This window comes from Halichoeres trimaculatus, unplaced genomic scaffold, assembly GCF_033239565.1.
Source record: "Halichoeres trimaculatus isolate MK-OKI-2021-1 unplaced genomic scaffold, fHalTri1.1 fHalTri1_scaffold_10, whole genome shotgun sequence".
In the NCBI taxonomy this organism is placed as follows: Eukaryota; Metazoa; Chordata; class Actinopteri; order Labriformes; family Labridae; genus Halichoeres; species Halichoeres trimaculatus.
Window position 1 is genome coordinate 6253627 of NW_027437187.1, and position 17727 is coordinate 6271353.

Consider the following 17727-nt stretch of genomic DNA (forward strand, 5'->3'; position numbering starts at 1 on the left):
ATATATATATATATATATATATATATATATATACACACACACATATATACAAAATATATTCATCGCTGGGCTGCAACTGACAATTATTTTATATATATATATATATATAAATATTTATTTTTATATATTTTTATATATATATATATATATATATATATATATATATATATATATATATATATATATATATATATATATATATATGCATATATATATATATATACATGCATATATATACATATTTATATATATATATATGTATGTACATATATTTATATATATATATATATATATATATATATATATATATATATATATATATATATATATATATATATATATATATATATATATATATATATATATTATTTGAACATAATTATTAAACTGACCAGATGCTACATTTATAAAGTATTAAAAGTGATATGAATGTGTTGTCAGTTAAGAACTTCGTGCCAAAAAGGCAAATAAATACAAATGTGTCCTCAATCTTTTCACCTGCAGGTAAAACAGTTCACCCCCTCTGCCCTACCACTATCTGTAGCAGCTAACACTAATGCTAACTTTGGTTTCATGGACTTCTTCAGGTTTTCTAGCGGGGTGACGATTTAAAAAAAAAACCAACTTAACAAGTCCTAAAAGACAAACCATGCATTTCACAACATATGAAAGGAGTGTATGTGGGATCTTGTAGCTCCTCATCTCGCTGTTCCCGGAGTCACGGTTTAACTGGTGTTAGGTTAACTGGTGACAATCCAGACAGATGCTTTGGAGGGCAGTCTTGAAGGACCCCTTGTCGGGAAATGAAAACAACGGGAAAACATCGCTTGTGGACCAAGACTGTTAAACAATACGTTGTTAGGAGGAACATGCAAGCCTTAATGGCGACAAAGTGTGTGTAAATCGTAATTATCCCAAGAAATACGACACAACGTCAAATTCAAATAACCCTGCAATGAACTGTTGTATCTCTCGTCTGAAGACAGCTGGAATATATTCCAGCCACCCACAATTCTTCACAGAATGAGTGGTAGAAGATTAATAAATGAATGAATGAATGAAAATGATGTGTTGGTGTCTATGCTATCTAATATAACAGGAATAATGTTGACTTCTTGTCGTATTTTATTAAGGCAAAATGAAAATATATAGGTGGCTATGTTGAAGCCTGCTCAAAACACTTCAAACTTCAATAAAAAGTGAAAATCTTTGTAAAGTTTCCCTTGCTTATTTATTTTGGGACTTTTTATCCAACGCGCGTATCTACAAAAATCTCTAAGTACATCTTAAAGTCTGTGTGAAATCAGCTTTATTCTTGAGCTCTGCTCAAAGTCACCACACACCTGTGGTCGAGCAACTGATCAGATTAACTTGTGATACAACATGAAACATCCATTACATTCACATCTTGGGAAACTGTTATCTATCCGCTAAGCTAAGCTAGCTGAGGTGATTAGTCAGCGTAGGGTCCGACCTCTCTGGCGTAATGTAAAGAATCAACAAAGAGATGGTTAGGCATTAAGGCTGATGACTTCAATGGATGGAAACATTTCTAATCGACTCTTAACAGGAATCAGTTTTTTGACTCCCATCTCTTTCTCAGTCTTTCCTCAGTTAACTGCAGCTGGCAGCAGCAGGCTCATATTTTGTAAAGACGCTTTACCATGGGGCAGAGGATTTTATTTTATTTTATTTAACCTTTATTTAACCAGATTGGTCCCATTTTTCAAGGGAGACCTGGTTAAGACAGGCAGTAGCCAAAAAACACAGATGAAAAAAAAATAGAGACAAAGCACAGTGAGCACACTGCAGGTTCATGAATTAAGGTCTAGGTGTCATGAAACCAGTTGTTCTAACAGCCGAGCTAAGAAGGAGAAGGCAGCAGCAGTGCTGTGTTTGGGGTTATTTGTTTCCAGAGCAGCCTGTGAAATAAAATGCTTAGAATCTTCTGTGTTTAGAAATAAGGTAATGAAAATGTTTGAATTGCAATCGCAATCTTTTGACAATTACTCAGGGCACAGTTACATATAAGAACAGAGTAATTGCTGCTCTACATCTATATGCACAGGATCTCTCATCTTTTATCTTCTCTCCAGGGTCAGAGCAGAGAGGCCAACACAGATGCAGGACCGGGAGCCGTTGTCGCTGGACGGCAGGACCAAGCTGCCACCCCTCCACCAGCTGCACCTTCTCCTCATGTGTCCTCTCCTGTACCAGCTGAGGGAGACCTTGACTCAGCAGCATCAAACAAGGCCCACATGGGGAAAGCAGGAAAAGGTGAGGGACTGAAGCAGTTTTCACAGTGTCTCTATCAACACCCTCCTAATTAGACTTTCAGTGTTATAGCTGGTCGCTCTGCTGTTTGCCCAGTTAAGTCTGGTTAAACAAGATGTGACATGCTGGCATATTTGAAGACTAAACTGAGCTTAAAGAATGTAGCCTTCAGGCTTAGGCATGTGAGTGTGTCTGGAAAGGGAGATCTGCTGTGTTGGAGGAGGAGGTATGTGATATCAGGACCAGGCTCATCTGTTGGAGCAATCATCAGGCAGAGCCCAGGAATTTTACTCTCAGGTTAATGTCAGCTCCTTAGTGTAAGGTTGGCTTTGAATGAAGAAAAATCCCAAATGATGATTTATGATATTCATTTCCAATTAAAGAAGAACTCAAGTGCAGACTCAGCGCTCAATGGAAATAAATATGTAATAAAAAAATACTTCAAGCCTTTGCACCTCAGTGAATTTAACACACTCCCAACAAATGCTTTGTCTTCTACTTTCCACTAACTACATGAGTTCACAAAATCGTTATTAAGATAAATTTACATAAATTTCATGCTCAAGTCGACCTTTAAGAGAATTTCTTCATTTATTTGTACAATCCTACTGTCTCTGCTACGAAAAAATACAGCCTTGGATGAGCTGTGGTGATGTTTTCTGAGATCATCAGGGGCAAGTTGTTCAAAGAATTTAATCCGCATCAAAATGATCCGGATTTGGAAATCCCATTTCTTGCTTTCCAGGATCAGAAAATCAGTCTCAGTTTTATGCCGGTTTTTCAAAGCAACATTGGATTGGATCACCCTGATCCAGATACACAGTTTTCAAGATTATCAAATCCAGATTACCAGTGCTCTAAATGGGACAACATATCATGATGTGGGCTATTAGCTCTGTAAAGAACAACAGGTAGAAGAGCCAGCAGAGGGTCTTTGTAGGTATTTTTTTATTTAGAGAAAAAACAAAAATAACAAAAATCCACTCCCATTTTTTATTTCTTTTTATGACCCCTCATCTAAACCATAACAAATGAATAACAAATATACATTTAAAAAATACAAAGTGGATATTTTGAAAAATTCTGAAATGTTAAAAAAGAGGCTAAATGTCCAACAGTTAGGAAAATAATTTTTTAATGTTCAGGGTTCTTCTCCATCTATGAAGGAGAGTCATTTTCAGGCATTTTTAAGCTCTGCTTTTAGAAGGTGGATCTGAAGTTTTTGTCTGGTTTGCTGCAGTTTGGTCAACTCGATTTGTTCCTCTCCCAGGAGTATCTGTGCTTCTTCCATCCAGTTTCTCTTTGTTTTTATTCTACTGTACTGAAAGGCTTCATTGGTAGCCTAAGTTAACTTTATCTACTTTATCACTGTAATGGTAAAACAAGTCAAATGCAAAATACAAATACAAATAACATTGGATTATGTGATCTTAACCGACTTTGGAATCCTTCTTTCCCGTTTGAACAACCCATTTTCAGGATTTAATCCAATCCGATATCCAAAAGACGATTGGATTACCTTTGAACAACTGGCCCCAGGTGTTTTAGGCCCCATTTACAAAATGTTTCACCTGAAAACTCTAAAATGCAATGAAAAAAAAAAAAAGCATTTACACGAAAACACTGAGGGACTGAAATTGCTGTAGTAAGCATGCCAGGCCTGTAGTTGGTGCTATAACTGTCTTGTCCAGAAGCTGCTTTTGATAGATCTCCACTGAAGTAGAGTTGAGCCGATCATCGAGTGTATTGGTAAATACTAAGAGCAGAAGTGGAGCTACAGATGCACATTTTGTTGAAAGACAGTCAGCAGATTCAGCAGATTGAGCAGCATAAGAACAACATGGTAGTCTGTGACGATCGTAATCATGACAACGGTGCTGTCGTACTGCTGTACATGCTTGCATGAAGTCGAGCATGACGTCAGCAGTTCCAGTTTCCATTGAAAACGCCAGCTTACTGTTAACAGGACAATGGTGTCGGCAGTGTTTCAGAAAAATTCCACTCTGGAGGCTGTATCTAAAAGTGTACGTTTTCGGTCGACTAAAATGCCATTTCTGTGTTAATGCAAGGCCGAAACGCAACAATACTTTTGCGTTTCACCCTAAAAACGTGGTTGTGTAAATGACCCCTTAGGTTTTTTAACCTTTTTAGCCTCTCCCGGACACCCTGCAGAGAAAGCTCATTTCAGCTACTTGTATTAATGAGGGTTGGATCTTAGGCCCCGTTTACACGACGCCGAAAACGGTCGATTCCGCAAACATTTCGTTGCGTTTTGGCCTTCCGTTTAGACGAGACCACGTTGCGTTTTCAGTGAAAACGCAAACTTTTGAAAACGCTCCCCAGAGTGGAAAGATCTGAATCCGCTCCTCCACCCAGCTTCTTGTAAACACAGAGCGGAGCGTCTCAGGGTGAAACGCTGACGTCACCGCATGCGCACTCGCAGTTTCAGGTGAAGGCTCCGCACTCAGCCACATTTCCAGTTGAGCCAGTAGTTGGCGGTAATGCGCGTTATGGTTTGATTGCCGACCGTCTCACACAACAAAACGGCAGAAAAAGAAAGAACAGATGAAGCGACTTGTCCTCCTGGAGTCGTATGAGGACGCCGTTTTCACGCCGTCCTCATGTAAACGCGGGTGGCTTTTGAAAACGCAAAGGAAGAATCGTTGCGGGAGTCTCCGTGTAAAAGGGGCCTTAGATTGGACGTTAAACTGAGAGCCCTACCTTTTGGCTCAACTCCCTCTTTATAGACCGCTATACCACCACCTGTAGGAGGAGCCATAGGGGTTTGGTGCAATGTGGATTGGGTGGCAGTCAAAGGTGGAGGCCTTAGCGGCCTGATCCTCTGTTACAGAAACTGGCTTTGGGACATTTTGGCCACCCACTGAGATGAAAAATTACCTTTTACTAGAGAGTTTTAGCAAAGACAGCAGCACCCATTGTTACATGATCAGCCAACAGTCAGAAACAAACAAGACAATCACTTCATTCGTCAGCTCATCAGTCATCAAAACGCAAAAATACAGCAGTTTGGTGAGCCTTAATACTGGTTTAAAAAAATGTCAAACTAATGAGTTGGTCTCAAAGTGATCCTGCAGGTCCAACATCGACGATAGAGCAAAGAACAATATTAAAAGCATTTTTACCAGATACTTTAGAATTTATGACCCCATGTCCTTTAGAGTTTATTTCTATACAGTATGTTTCTGGACCAACCTCTGCTGAGTCTGTTATTGTCCTGGACCCCAGCATCTGTCTGTAACATGACTCTTAAACATTTCACTTCCTCATGGTCACACCTCATAGTTGTCACCAGGACACACACACACACACACACACACACACACACACACACACACACACACACACACACACACACACACACACACACACACACACACACACTGGACAGGTTGTTGATGACACCATAAAAAATGCCAAAGCTATTTCTAAATTTTTATTTCTTTTTTTATTAGTGATGTTGGTATCAGGCCCAATCAGCAACTTCCGTCTGTGAGCACTGAAGCCCATGCTAAAAACTGCAGTTCTTCAAGTGTCCATAAGAGGCTAGCTGCAGAAACTCTAAAGATCTTTGGGTACAACTGGTAGGGATGGAACAAAAACCATGGTTTAGTTCTTATCACAGTTTTGTGGTCACGGTGTTCAGTTTGGTTTGGTGTACAATGTTGTTGTTTGTAACACCCCAGATTGCCATATACCCTAATAATCCGCTATAATCAGATTAATTTTACCCCATTCTGTCATGCATAGTCCTGAAAAACCTGAAAGAATGAGGCTGACGATTTTTTTCACAAATTTTTACATCTCTAATAACCGGTGGAGGTGCAAGCGGCAACCTCTGGTCTAAAGATGTGAGGCAGAAGTGCTAATGCAGTTCCTTGAGTGTCTGCTAGAGGACGGCTCCTAAAGCAGTGGAAACCACAGAGCCGTTTGCACAGCAGAGATAAACATGTTTACAGCCTGATGCAACAAATGACTTTAGTATGAATACTTTATTTCACCAACGGGGCACAGGGTTATTTTTCAAACTCACAGCACAGCTCAGCTGATTGACAGGTGGGCGCCATATGGCTGTTGGTGTGGAGGCTCAATATGGCCAGTGCTGATGATTTGCTTCAAAACTCTGTTTCAGGAACAGAAGGGTGATGTCATAGAGACTGTCCATTTATCATAAAGACTGTGTGTAGGTGTGGAGAGCTGGATAGCACCAAGTACAGAGTCCACAGAGTGGGACCTGCCACACAACTGTGTGTTGTACAAAACTAGACAAAGTTAAAATGAAGCCAGGTTTCCACAGCACTATATTCACTTATCAGACATAAGAAGCTTGTTTGGGGCGTAGCAACGACTGACATCTCTGAGCATAACAACTTGTAACAGAAGCCAAAACAGAAAGGTGGCACCACCTGGTGTCGCTATTTGGTAGTGCCATGGTATAACCACATCTAGACGCTGGCTGTTACAACTCCTAGCCAAAAAGACTTTTTACAGCAAAGATGACCATGTACATTTCTGTACTCCTGTCAAAAAATTGGTCACACACCAAACAGGGGGTGGATTTTTTAATTACTTTTTCATTTCAAAGTAAAAAAACTAATGAGTTCCTCCCATATAAGGACTTGACTGACAGGTGGACACCCTGTAGCTCTCTGTAAACAGACTAAAGACCTGCCTCTTCACCATATGTGTGTGTGTGTGTTTGTGTGTTTTCAGTGGTGATAGAGAGCGTGGTGCTGAGAGGAGTCACACAGAAGTCTGAAGATGTCAGTGAGTATATGTTTGAGGTGGGTCCAGCGGAAACGCAGCTCATTGTTCCACATCTCCTGTCATCACATCTTCTGAGTTGATTTCTGATTTGTTTTTATCTCTTCTGCTCTATTCCTCTGTCTCTTCCCCCTTCTCTATTTCCCTCTCATCTCATTAGACCAGGTGGTCTGATGGTTTCGTGTCCTCCATTGTGAGAACTCAGCAGGAGATCACAGAGCTGCTCTCTCAGGTAGGAAGCACCTCAGACTCTCTGGTTTGTGGGTGTTTTCATGTGTAGCTCAGCATCATCGGGGCAAGAAGGTGTGTTCAGTTTTGTTCTTAACCATCTGTGTGTCATGCCTTCTTTGTTACAATGTTGTTTTCCAGCTGTCCCAAGCATTTCCTGATGAAGGGGTGGAAAAATACATCCCACAGTCTATGGAGCTGGACCCAAGGTTAGTCCTGTCCCCTCTGGGGTTTTGTCTTTGTAGAGTGCGATGTTAAAATCAAAGAGAGCTAGGGGAATATGATTCCTTCAGTGACCTATTTTAGCTTCCCTTCACTGGCTCAGGTACATTTCAGGATTGACTTTAAGGCATTATTGTTGGGGATGGGTACCTTTCACATTTGAAACAATACGGTACAGATCCACAGCCTATATATCAACAGGCAAGGCGGGTTGGTTTCTCCCCGCCTTTGCAGGCTGGCACACCGCTTGTGGCTTTGGGCACACCTCAGGTTTCTGTCCCTGAGGGCAGTCCATGTGCCAGGGGTGGAAAATCATGCAGCAGATCAACTGTCTCGGGGGGTCCAGACCCAGGAGGGTGGAGACTACACCCAAAGGTGGTCTACGAAATCTGGCTCCGTTACAGACGTGCAGAGGTCGATCTGTTTGCATCAGAGGAATCAACCCACTGTGCTCTCTTCTTTTCCCGAGGGGGAGACAATCCTACCCTTGGAGCAGATGCTCTGGCCCTGTGGCCACAGACTCTGCTGTATGCGTTTCCACCATTTGTCCTCCTTCCATCACTCCTGCAGAGGATACGAATGGGGAAAATGAGGCTGATCCAGGTGGCTTCAAAATGGCCACACATGACCTGGTTCTAAGAAATCCCACCATTGCTGGACGGGACGCCGTAGAAGCTCCCAGTATGTCGGGACCTGCTGTCTCAGGGACGGGAAACTCTGATTTGTCCCTTTCCTCAGGGCCTCTTATTATGGGCATAGCCCCTGAGGGGTTGGAGCTCCTAGCTATGGGGCTGTCTCTGTCTGTGATTTCTACAATGCAAGAAGCTCATGCACCTTCAACAAGGGCACTTTATGCACATGGATGGCGGGTCTTTTTTAACTGGTGCAAGGAGCACCATATTGAACCCCTAGCTGCCTCTTCTCCAGCTATCCTTCAATTCCTTCAAGGATTGTTGGATGGTAGAACCATACCCCTCAGAGTGGATGGTGGAAAGTCACCCTTCACTCTGAGGGGTATGGTTGCAGCAATTAAGGCAGCGCGGGTGGGGCAGTACCAGTTGCCGGTAGAAACAGACAAGCTGGTTTCTTAAGGGTGCTAAGAGGCATGCTGGCAAAAGGTCAAGGCCATCACTCCTGCCCTGGGACCTGGAGCTGGTCCTGCAGGCTCTTGAGACACCTCCATTTGAACCTTTGGCGGCAGTGGCTGTAATTTAAGTCTGCTCTTCTTTTGGCACTCGCCACAGCCAAGAGGTTGGGCGAGCTTCATGCTCTCTCTGTGCATGAGAATCTGTGTAGATTCTTGCCCGAAGGGGCAGGAGTGTCCTTACGAGCAAATCCAGCATTCCTTCCAAGAGTCCTGTCCGCTTCTCAACCAAATTTGGACATGGTTGTACGGTCTCTTTACTCTGCATCGACAGAGGATGGAGTGTGTAGGCAGTCACCTGTATGCCCAGTCAGGGCACTCAGGGTATATGTGCAGTGGACAGGGTCCACAGGCAGACAGATCAGTTGTTTGTCTGTTTTAGGCCAGATCTGCTGGGGCAGCCTCTGTCAAAGGCTCGTCTTTCCCACTGGATTGTTGAGACTATTCAGCAGGCGTATATGGGGGCGGGGGTCCCCTTTCCGGCCGGTGTGCGGGCACTCTCCACTCGGGGTATGGCAACGTCCTAGGCGTCATGGCGTGGTGCATCTCTTAGTGAGATTTGTGCAGCAGCCACCTGGTCTGCGCCATCTACATTTGCTAGATTCTACCAGTTTAACGTGGCTGCAGGCACATCGTTCGGTGAGCAAGTGCTTGGGGCAGCCCGACAGTAATGACAGAATCTTCAACCAGCCTTGGATAGGCTGGTTGAGTGGCCTTCTCACCCCACCCCTTGGGATGACCAGTCTTGAAGACACACACCCCACGGCACATCAGCAGCTTTTTTTAGGTGACTTTGTAGCACAAAGACATCAACGGCATGGTTTTGCTGGCACTGCATGTGACCAGGTAATTGAACAAACAGCCAACCGTAACTCAAAGACAAAAGGAGGCAGTAGTGGATTCTCCTTAAACAAAGGTGCAGTTCACAGATGGACCCTGACACAGCATGAGAGGGCAGCCATCACACTCGAAGCTAAAACAATGGCTGGACAATGCTCAGTGTCATACCTTCATTCTGAGCTTTACAGTGCCAGAATGCAGAGAGCTCAGGCTTATGTAATGAAAGGTCAATCCTTCTGACCCATTGCTGGATGGAGAAGCCTTACATCACATCTCCTCTGGCCAACAGGCACCAGACAGCATTGCAAGAGAATTACTGGGGGCAAAACAAAAAGGTTTAAGAGCTCTTACTGAGTTCTGTAAGACAAGGATTGTCACTGCAGAGAAATCCTTCCATGACCCTAAAACGAAAATGAAAACATTCAAAGACAGTGGTCACACTACAAGCACCAAAATCAAAGGAAAATAAATCGTGCTCAAAGTCACACCACAACTTGTTTGCCAGATTAATTGTTGTGGGAACTGTCAAACACATTAACATTGATGAAATGCTCACCTACAGTCTGGGTCCTTTGCCACAATCTCTTGCCAACTTTGACGGCTCACAGGTAAAGACCAACGAAGCAAAGCTGATGCACATACTAGAGGGGGGTATCTGCCAACCACCAACAGTGAGGGACATTCCACAAGGCTCAGTTTTGATATGGGATGCTACGGCTCTAGTGCAGCAGCTAAAGCCACAGCCAACATTTGGACTTTACGCTGACCATGTACTGAGGACACTGGTCAGGTCAGCCAACAAAACAGTCAACGGAGATCCATTTTTTTTTTGAGACACACCACAGCATTAAAAATTCTGAAAGAAACAAGCGGGCAGAGTAAGGTTGTCAAAAAATCAAAATACATGGAAATGACCAGAAAACACCAAAACAGTGGCGAAAATTCCTGGCATGTGGGGAAAACAAACAAAACTTGCTGGAATACTTCTTCCAACATTGGAGCACATCAGCCAAATTTATTTTTGGAAACACTACCATCATTATAGACAATGGGGACAAATGCCACGCTGTAAAGATGAACAGGAGCAACACTGACCTTGAAATACTGCAGGTTCAGGACCTGGTGACAACACAGGAGGAGGCAGACACCAGAATTCTGCTGCATGCAGCTTATGCATCAAAATACAGCAGCGAACTGGTAATTAAGAGCCCAGACACTGATGTCTTTGTGTTGGCTCTTGGATTCTGCCAAAAATAGATGGTCACCGCTACTTTCATACAGTCAAAGGGAGGAACACATACATAATTGACATTAATCTCACCTTGGAGAGGAAAAATGTGATGCTCTTGTTGGTCTCCATGTGTTCTCTGGATGTGACACTGTAAGTGCTATGCATGGGATGGGGAAAACAGAGCTTTCAAAAAGCTAATTTCCCAGGAGAAATATATATAACCCAGTTTAGAGAACTAGGAACTAGTTTCTCTGCATCACCAGGGCTCTTCCAGGGACTGGAAACTTTCACCTGTGACCTATATGACCAGGATTGTCAGAATGTTAATGAGGTGAGAGTCAGGCTTTTCAAGTCAGGAAAGTGTCCTGACACAGGCCTACCTCTAAATAAAGACTCCCTGCACAAGCACATCCTGCGTGCCAACTACCTAGCTGCAGTCCACAGAAGGAGTCTCATGGATGGAGGCTGACAGGAGGTTTCCTAGAGGTGGACTGGATGACACTTCCCCATCTCCAGAGGCAGTACTAGAATTGATGCACTGTTCCTGCAAAAAAAACAAAAAAAACAAACAGCTGTGTTCAGGGTAGATGCCCTTGCAAGCTGCATGAGCTGCCATGTACCAATCTCTGCCAATGCACAAACTGTGGCAATGGGTCATTTGAAGACTGAATTTAAAGTAACCAGCAGATTACTGTACATAAGTTTCTGTTACACTGTAAAATGGTCCACACAATGCTTATGTAAATATTTTTCTCATTGTAAAGGTCAATTTACTCTTCAGTAAATGATCCTTGATAGACTAATTGTTGTTAGTAGGTTGTCAAAATAAAAATGAACTTCGATTCAGGTCTTTGAATTTCAATGGTTGCTTATGTTTGCAAAATGACAGCGAACCTTTGAGTTTTTTAAGAGCTAACGCGTGGTCAACACCTTGTGTATGAGGGCTAAACATTGGGCAAACAAACTTGTGTTCTCAACTCTTACCTTCGGCTATGGAACTGTTATTTGAAGAGCTTGCATTCGGCTAACATGCTCCTGTTTTGAGAGCTTACTTTCGGCTAACGGTTTGCGCTACCTTTCGACGATATACAACTTTGCCATGTGTCAGGCATAATTACTACCTCTGCAAACATAGAATTGAATAGAATAGAATAGAATAGAATAGAATAGAATAGAATAGAATAGAACTTTATTTGTCATTGCATCAAGTGCAACGAAATTGCAAAAGCCCTTCAGTCGGTGCAAAACAGTTTAAAGTGCAAAAAAGCTGCTATGTTCAGGTACATTAATTACATGAGGTAATTGTTACATTTTAATTATATGACGACAAATGAGGTATTGCTTTCAGCCTTTGTTCAGGACCCTTTCTGCTGTTGGGTAGAAACTGTCTCTGAGCCGGTTTGTCCTTGTAGTGATTGACCTGTACCGCCTGCCTGACGGTATCAGATTAAACATGTGGTGTCCGGGGTGAGAGGTGTCCTAGGTTATATTTCCCGCCTTGGCAGCGGGAATGGTGCAGCTCTTTCGGTGTGAGGAGGGGACAGTCGGTGATGTTTTTGGCCGTTTTGATAATCCTTTCCAGTGATGTCCTCTGAGCCACTGTGCAGCTGATGTACCACACACACAGACAGTACACCAGGATGCTCTCAATGGTGCACCTGTAGAAAGACACAAGCAGTCCCTGGGGGATGTTGTTCTTCCTGAGCACCCTCAGGAAATGTAGTCTCTGCTGGGCCTTCCTCAGTAGCTCAGAGGTGTTCACAGTCCAGATCAGGTCCTTCTCTAAGTGGACTCCCAGAAAGCGGAAGTCTTCTACCCTCTCCACTCATTCCCTATTGATGTGTAGTGGTGGAATGTCTGTTTTAGTCGATGATCAGCTCCTTGGTCATAGCCGTGTTGAAGAGCAGGTTGTTATCCCAGCACCACCCACTCAGCTGCTCCACCTCAGCCCTGTATGCAGACTCATCCCCCTCAGAGATGAGCCCCACTACTGTGGTGTCATCGGCAAACTTAATGATGGTGTTAGACGCGGAACTGTAGTCCACAAAGTGACTGTCCACAGTCACCGCGTCAGTACACCAGGTGTTGTTTATGTACAAACACACACCACCTCCTCTACTCTTCCTACAATCCTTCGATCTATCTTGTCGTTAGGCTATGTAGCTCAATAGCCGAGTCCGGTATGGATGAGTTTAGCCAGGATTCCGTAATCAGAGTAATGCAGCTGTCTTTAATGATGTTGTTAACTACAACCTGGAGCCTCAGTACATCCATTGTGTTGGCGAGGGATCGTGCATTTTAGAGAAAGATGCTTGGAAGCGGTGGTTTGTGAGGTTGCTTCCGTAGCCGCGTTAGCACTCTGGCCCTGCAGCCCCGCATCTGCGTTCTCTCTCGACGCCGCCTACGTCGCCTTTCCGCCGGCATGGTGATCCACAAAGACCCAGGAGTTCTTGCAATGTCAGTCGAGTCATTAAAATCAGCAGTAACGCTCTGTGTGACCTCTTGTCCTATCCGGAGCAGTTCCTGTCTGTCATATCTGTTATTAAGATCGGCCATAAGTCTTTTTTTTAACACACTGGTTGGGAGAGCAATTAACAGCAGCTGTTGGGAGCGCCGCCATGGAACGTCAGCGGAACATTCACCAGCTACTTACCTACATATGTGACAGATTTGTCTTTTGCTGGAGAATCCTCTCTTGCCGAGTAGATTCTCGCCTATACTACTCATTGTATTCCAGTTGATGGTTGAAAACAACAATGGGTCTTCACACAGCCACGTCTTGATTGGCTGAATAAGATCATGTGATCTTTGGCCTTGCGCATGATAGGTTCATCTGACTTAGCAGGCTGCGTCGTTTACCTGTAATTTTAACAAACTTTAAACATTTATTGTGAAAAAATGTGCAAAAATCTCAGGTAGCAACAAATGGAATCTGATTTTCTTTTTTTAAATAATCTTTTATCTGTCAGAATTTGATATCCTCCCACTCTGCAGATCTTTGTTTTCAAAAACCAAAGCAGACACGACTCCTTGGCCCCCCACCTAAGAGCCACAAAATCTACTTTATCTTCACAATAAAGACAGTGCATTCAATTCTATGGACTGAAAGTGATGACGTTTAGGGAGCGCCAGGTGAGTTTAACACACTTATTAATTACCATGAAATTGTGTTGTCTTGGGTGTGATTCCTGCAGGAACATGTGGTTCTCCTGTGATCTCAGGTCTCCAGCTGCTTTGGGCGCTGCCCTGCACGGTGCTCCAGAGACGCATCCAGTGTGAATTGACTGCAATACTGCAGTGCTGGGTAACACAGAGCTTACGCTTTATCCCATTGGGGCTAGCAGAAAGACAGAAAGTCACAGACACACCCAGCTGTAGAAAATAACTTTTACCGCATTAAAAAGCATATTTACAGCCTGGTTCAAAAAATGGCTTGGGTGTAAAACGCTGATTTCACTTTTGGCACACTGTATGCTAAGTGAATTTTTTTCTATCTCTGCGGTATAGAAGTTGGATTTAATTTTCCAATCAGATGCACAGCTCAGGTCCCATAACCGCTGGGCGGTTAAGACCAAAAAAAGTTTCTAGATTGAGTTTTATGAATATGGAAGTCTTTTTATTTGTTAAATAATGGAGGAAAAGAAAAATGCATGTTGAAGAACTGATTCAGTTTCAAAGGCTTTATTTTATTTAAGGAATGACACACAGAGATAGGCAACTTTTTTTCTCCAGACAATTTACAGTGACTGCTTAACCAGATGAGTGTTTTCTTCGGCCCGTGGAGGAGCCGGGGCACCCGGAGAAAACCCGCACATGGGCAACGGGAACATGCAAACTCCACACAGAAAGGCCCACCAGGCAAACTGGGATTCGAACTTGTGGCCTTACTGTGCAGCAGCAGTACCCCGTTGTGCCCAGATTTCTTTTTACAGACATATCAAATTAAACATGACATCTATTGTCAGGATCCTGATCTACGTTTCATGTTAGCCTGACTGAAATGGCACAAATTAAAGCATTCATCACAGTTAAGGTCACCTCACCTCATGGGGCTGTAGAGGGTTTGCAGTCTGGAGGTTGAACCCTCAAACCTCTTCGTCGTAACAGCCGTCTTGGGTTAAGAAGACTCTCCTCTTAAGTGATTTAGTTTTTGGTTTGGAGCAGACTGGAGGTTTGGGGCTCAGTTTCCTCGTTGAGGAATTGGAGCTCCCTCCTATTGGGGGTAGAACTGTTTTTGGCCCAAATGTCCTAGATCTGGCTGCTGAATTTGGTGGGGCGGGAGGTAAAAGGTCTGTGGAGTCCAGCTGGGACTCTTCAGCAATAGGAGCAAAATGGCATTGCTCTTCCTGAGTGGGTTCTCTTGCAGGCCACTGTGTGGTTCCACTCATCTTCATGGCCTCCTCTAATTCATAGTTGTACTTTTTCTCTCTGAGATACAGCTTTTTGATGGCAGGCAGCTGATCAGCCAGGTTCTTACTTTTTTCCTTTTCAGCTGCAGCTTGACTACGCAGAAAAATACTCTCACCTTTCAGTGCATTTACCTTTGTTTTCATCGCTCTGTTTTCCCCCTGCAGCTCTGAAACTAACAATAAATCCTGCCGTGCTGGACATATTGAGAGCTTGTGTCTCAGTAGCTCACACTCCTTCTCCAAATTATGAATGATCTCTTCTTTTTCCTTCAGCTGTTTGTAGAGTGCCCTTTGCCGTTTGTTGTAAGCACCTAATGGTTTTAATTTTTCCTCAGCTTTAAGCTTGTGTGATGTTTCCAACACTTTCAAAATATCTGGCTGGTCGTTTTGACGCTCCAATATGTGTCTTTTTTCCCTCTCTTGAGTCAGCTCTTTGCTCAGTTTTTTATATCTTTGCCTTTCTTTGACAATGGCCTTATTATTTTCTTCAACTTTTTTTATTCTTTCAGCATCCAGACTTTTTTCCAGATCACTGTTTGTCTTCTTGAGTGCCTCTACCTCAAGCTCTAGGGTGTGTATTTTTTGCTTAAACTCTATCTCATTTTCGCTCATAGTCTGTTTAAGGTCCTTGTTATTTTTTTTTTCCTTGCCATATTTATCCACATAGTCTGAGAGTTCTTTCTGGTACATTTGGGCTTTTCCTTCCCATGTTTCTGCTTCCTTTTTGGCATGATTCAGGCTCTCAGTCAAAGTTCTCTCTGCTTTCCTTTTCATCTGCAGCTCAACCTGAAGCTCATCAAGGCTCTTCTTATTGTTGTCAAATCTCTGTCTCTCCCTTAATAAAAACAATACCTGCCTTTTTAGAGCGGCGTTTTCCTCTGTAAGTGCCTCCCTAGCGAAACAGCTGAATGCGTGGTGAGGAACTGCATTGGTCTTCTCCCACATGGAAAAGCTCTTTGTTTTTTGTTCCATATTGACGTTCTCTGTGAAACGAATGTGTAATCCTGTCGTGGTTTTTTGTGGTTTGGTCTGTGTCTTACTGTCTTACACTGTGTCTTAAACACTGTGTTTGGAACTCCTCAGTGATCCTCTGTTCTGGAACAGAACACAGTACATTATGACATCATCGCTTCATTAATCAAAGGGCAACTTCAACATTGGGAAAAAAAAAACATTCCGCCCTGTTTGAAAGGTCATGTGACTTTTTTTTCTAACTCAAACTTTATTTACAAGGCACAGATAACAGATTCACAATGGAAAAACTTTTAACAGGTATTTAATAAAGAAGACCACAGAACGACTGTTTCAGCCACCCCTCACTGGCTCCTTGATAGTTTTATTAGAGATTTTTATAATAAATCAGGGGTGGCCAACCAGTCAGAGACTAAGAGCCACTTATTTACGGTGTTCCTGCAAAGAGCCACATCATACACATGGGCACACACTAACACACACACAGGCACAGACACACACACACAGGCACAGACACACACACACACACACACACAGGCACACACACACACACACACACACACACACACACACACACACACACACACACACACACACACACGGAGACCTCGGCTCAGTCAGATTTTATTGTAAATGTCACACACCAACATGATAATGACAGAAATTGACTCCTACAGTACGAAGACCACAGGCCAGTTATTTTCAACAATTAACATTGTGTGCACGGTCTCACACACAAACTCTTAAAGGGCAACTCTGTTTTTTTGACACCAGGACCTTATTTATAGGTGTGTGCATGCTCATATACTCACTCAGACAAATTTTTAGATATTTAGATCCAACCAATTTTAGCCGCACTTAGCGGAGGCCACAGTAAGGGAGCTTCAGCGCGGGACATAATCTCTGCAAAATCGCTCATTTTGGCTATATTTTTTCATCCATCGCCACTGTTATCATAAAGTCAGCTCGTCTACCGTCTTCAGACTACGACTTGAGTGTGACGGTTGTCCTTACCGGTTTGAGCCTGAGTACACGGACGAGGAGCTCCATGAAAGAAGGATGCAGAGGCAGAGAGACGAAGAGCTGGCTCGAGAACAACAAACAGGAGCACGTCCACGACTCAATGCCAACTGGTGGTGCGCTTGTGGACAGTGTTCGCCTATGGCAACAGAAGAGGAGTGTGTTTGTGATAACGATGGATAGCGATAGATGAAAAAATATAGCCAAAACGAGTGATTTTACAGAGATTATGTCCCGCCCTGAAGCTCCCTTGCCGTGGCCCCCACTAAGTGCGGCTAAAATCGGTTGGATCTAAATAACTTCTGAAGGACTCCGAGCTGCACGATGTTTGTCTGAGTGAGTATATGAGCATGCACACACCTATAAATAATGTCCAGGTGTCAAAAAACCGGAGTTGCCCTTTAGGTTCAACCAAGTCCTCACCAAAAATATAATTATTTACAGTGTTTTTCTCTCACCATGCATGTTGCTTAGTGGGACTTCTGGCATTCCTTGTCCTGAACGATCCTCTTCAAATCTGGCTTGTATTCCATTGTTGCTACTCGAAGCAATTCTTTCACATGGGTGTCTTTCGGAACAGATACATGTTTCAGGGTAGAAAACTG

The 17727-nt window shown here is 43.2% G+C and overlaps 1 protein-coding gene across 2 annotated transcripts in view; it reads left to right on the forward strand.

The window, feature by feature from the left end:
- zcchc14 (zinc finger, CCHC domain containing 14) overlaps positions 1-17727 on the forward strand; it is a 53308-nt gene that overhangs the window by 10013 nt on the left and 25568 nt on the right. For both annotated transcript variants that reach the window (XM_074678576.1, XM_074678578.1), the window contains exons 3-6: positions 2097-2277; positions 7006-7076; positions 7217-7288; positions 7426-7493. In XM_074678576.1, coding sequence (XP_074534677.1) covers positions 2097-2277; positions 7006-7076; positions 7217-7288; positions 7426-7493 — 392 coding nt within the window. The remainder of the gene's footprint in view (positions 1-2096; positions 2278-7005; positions 7077-7216; positions 7289-7425; positions 7494-17727) is intronic.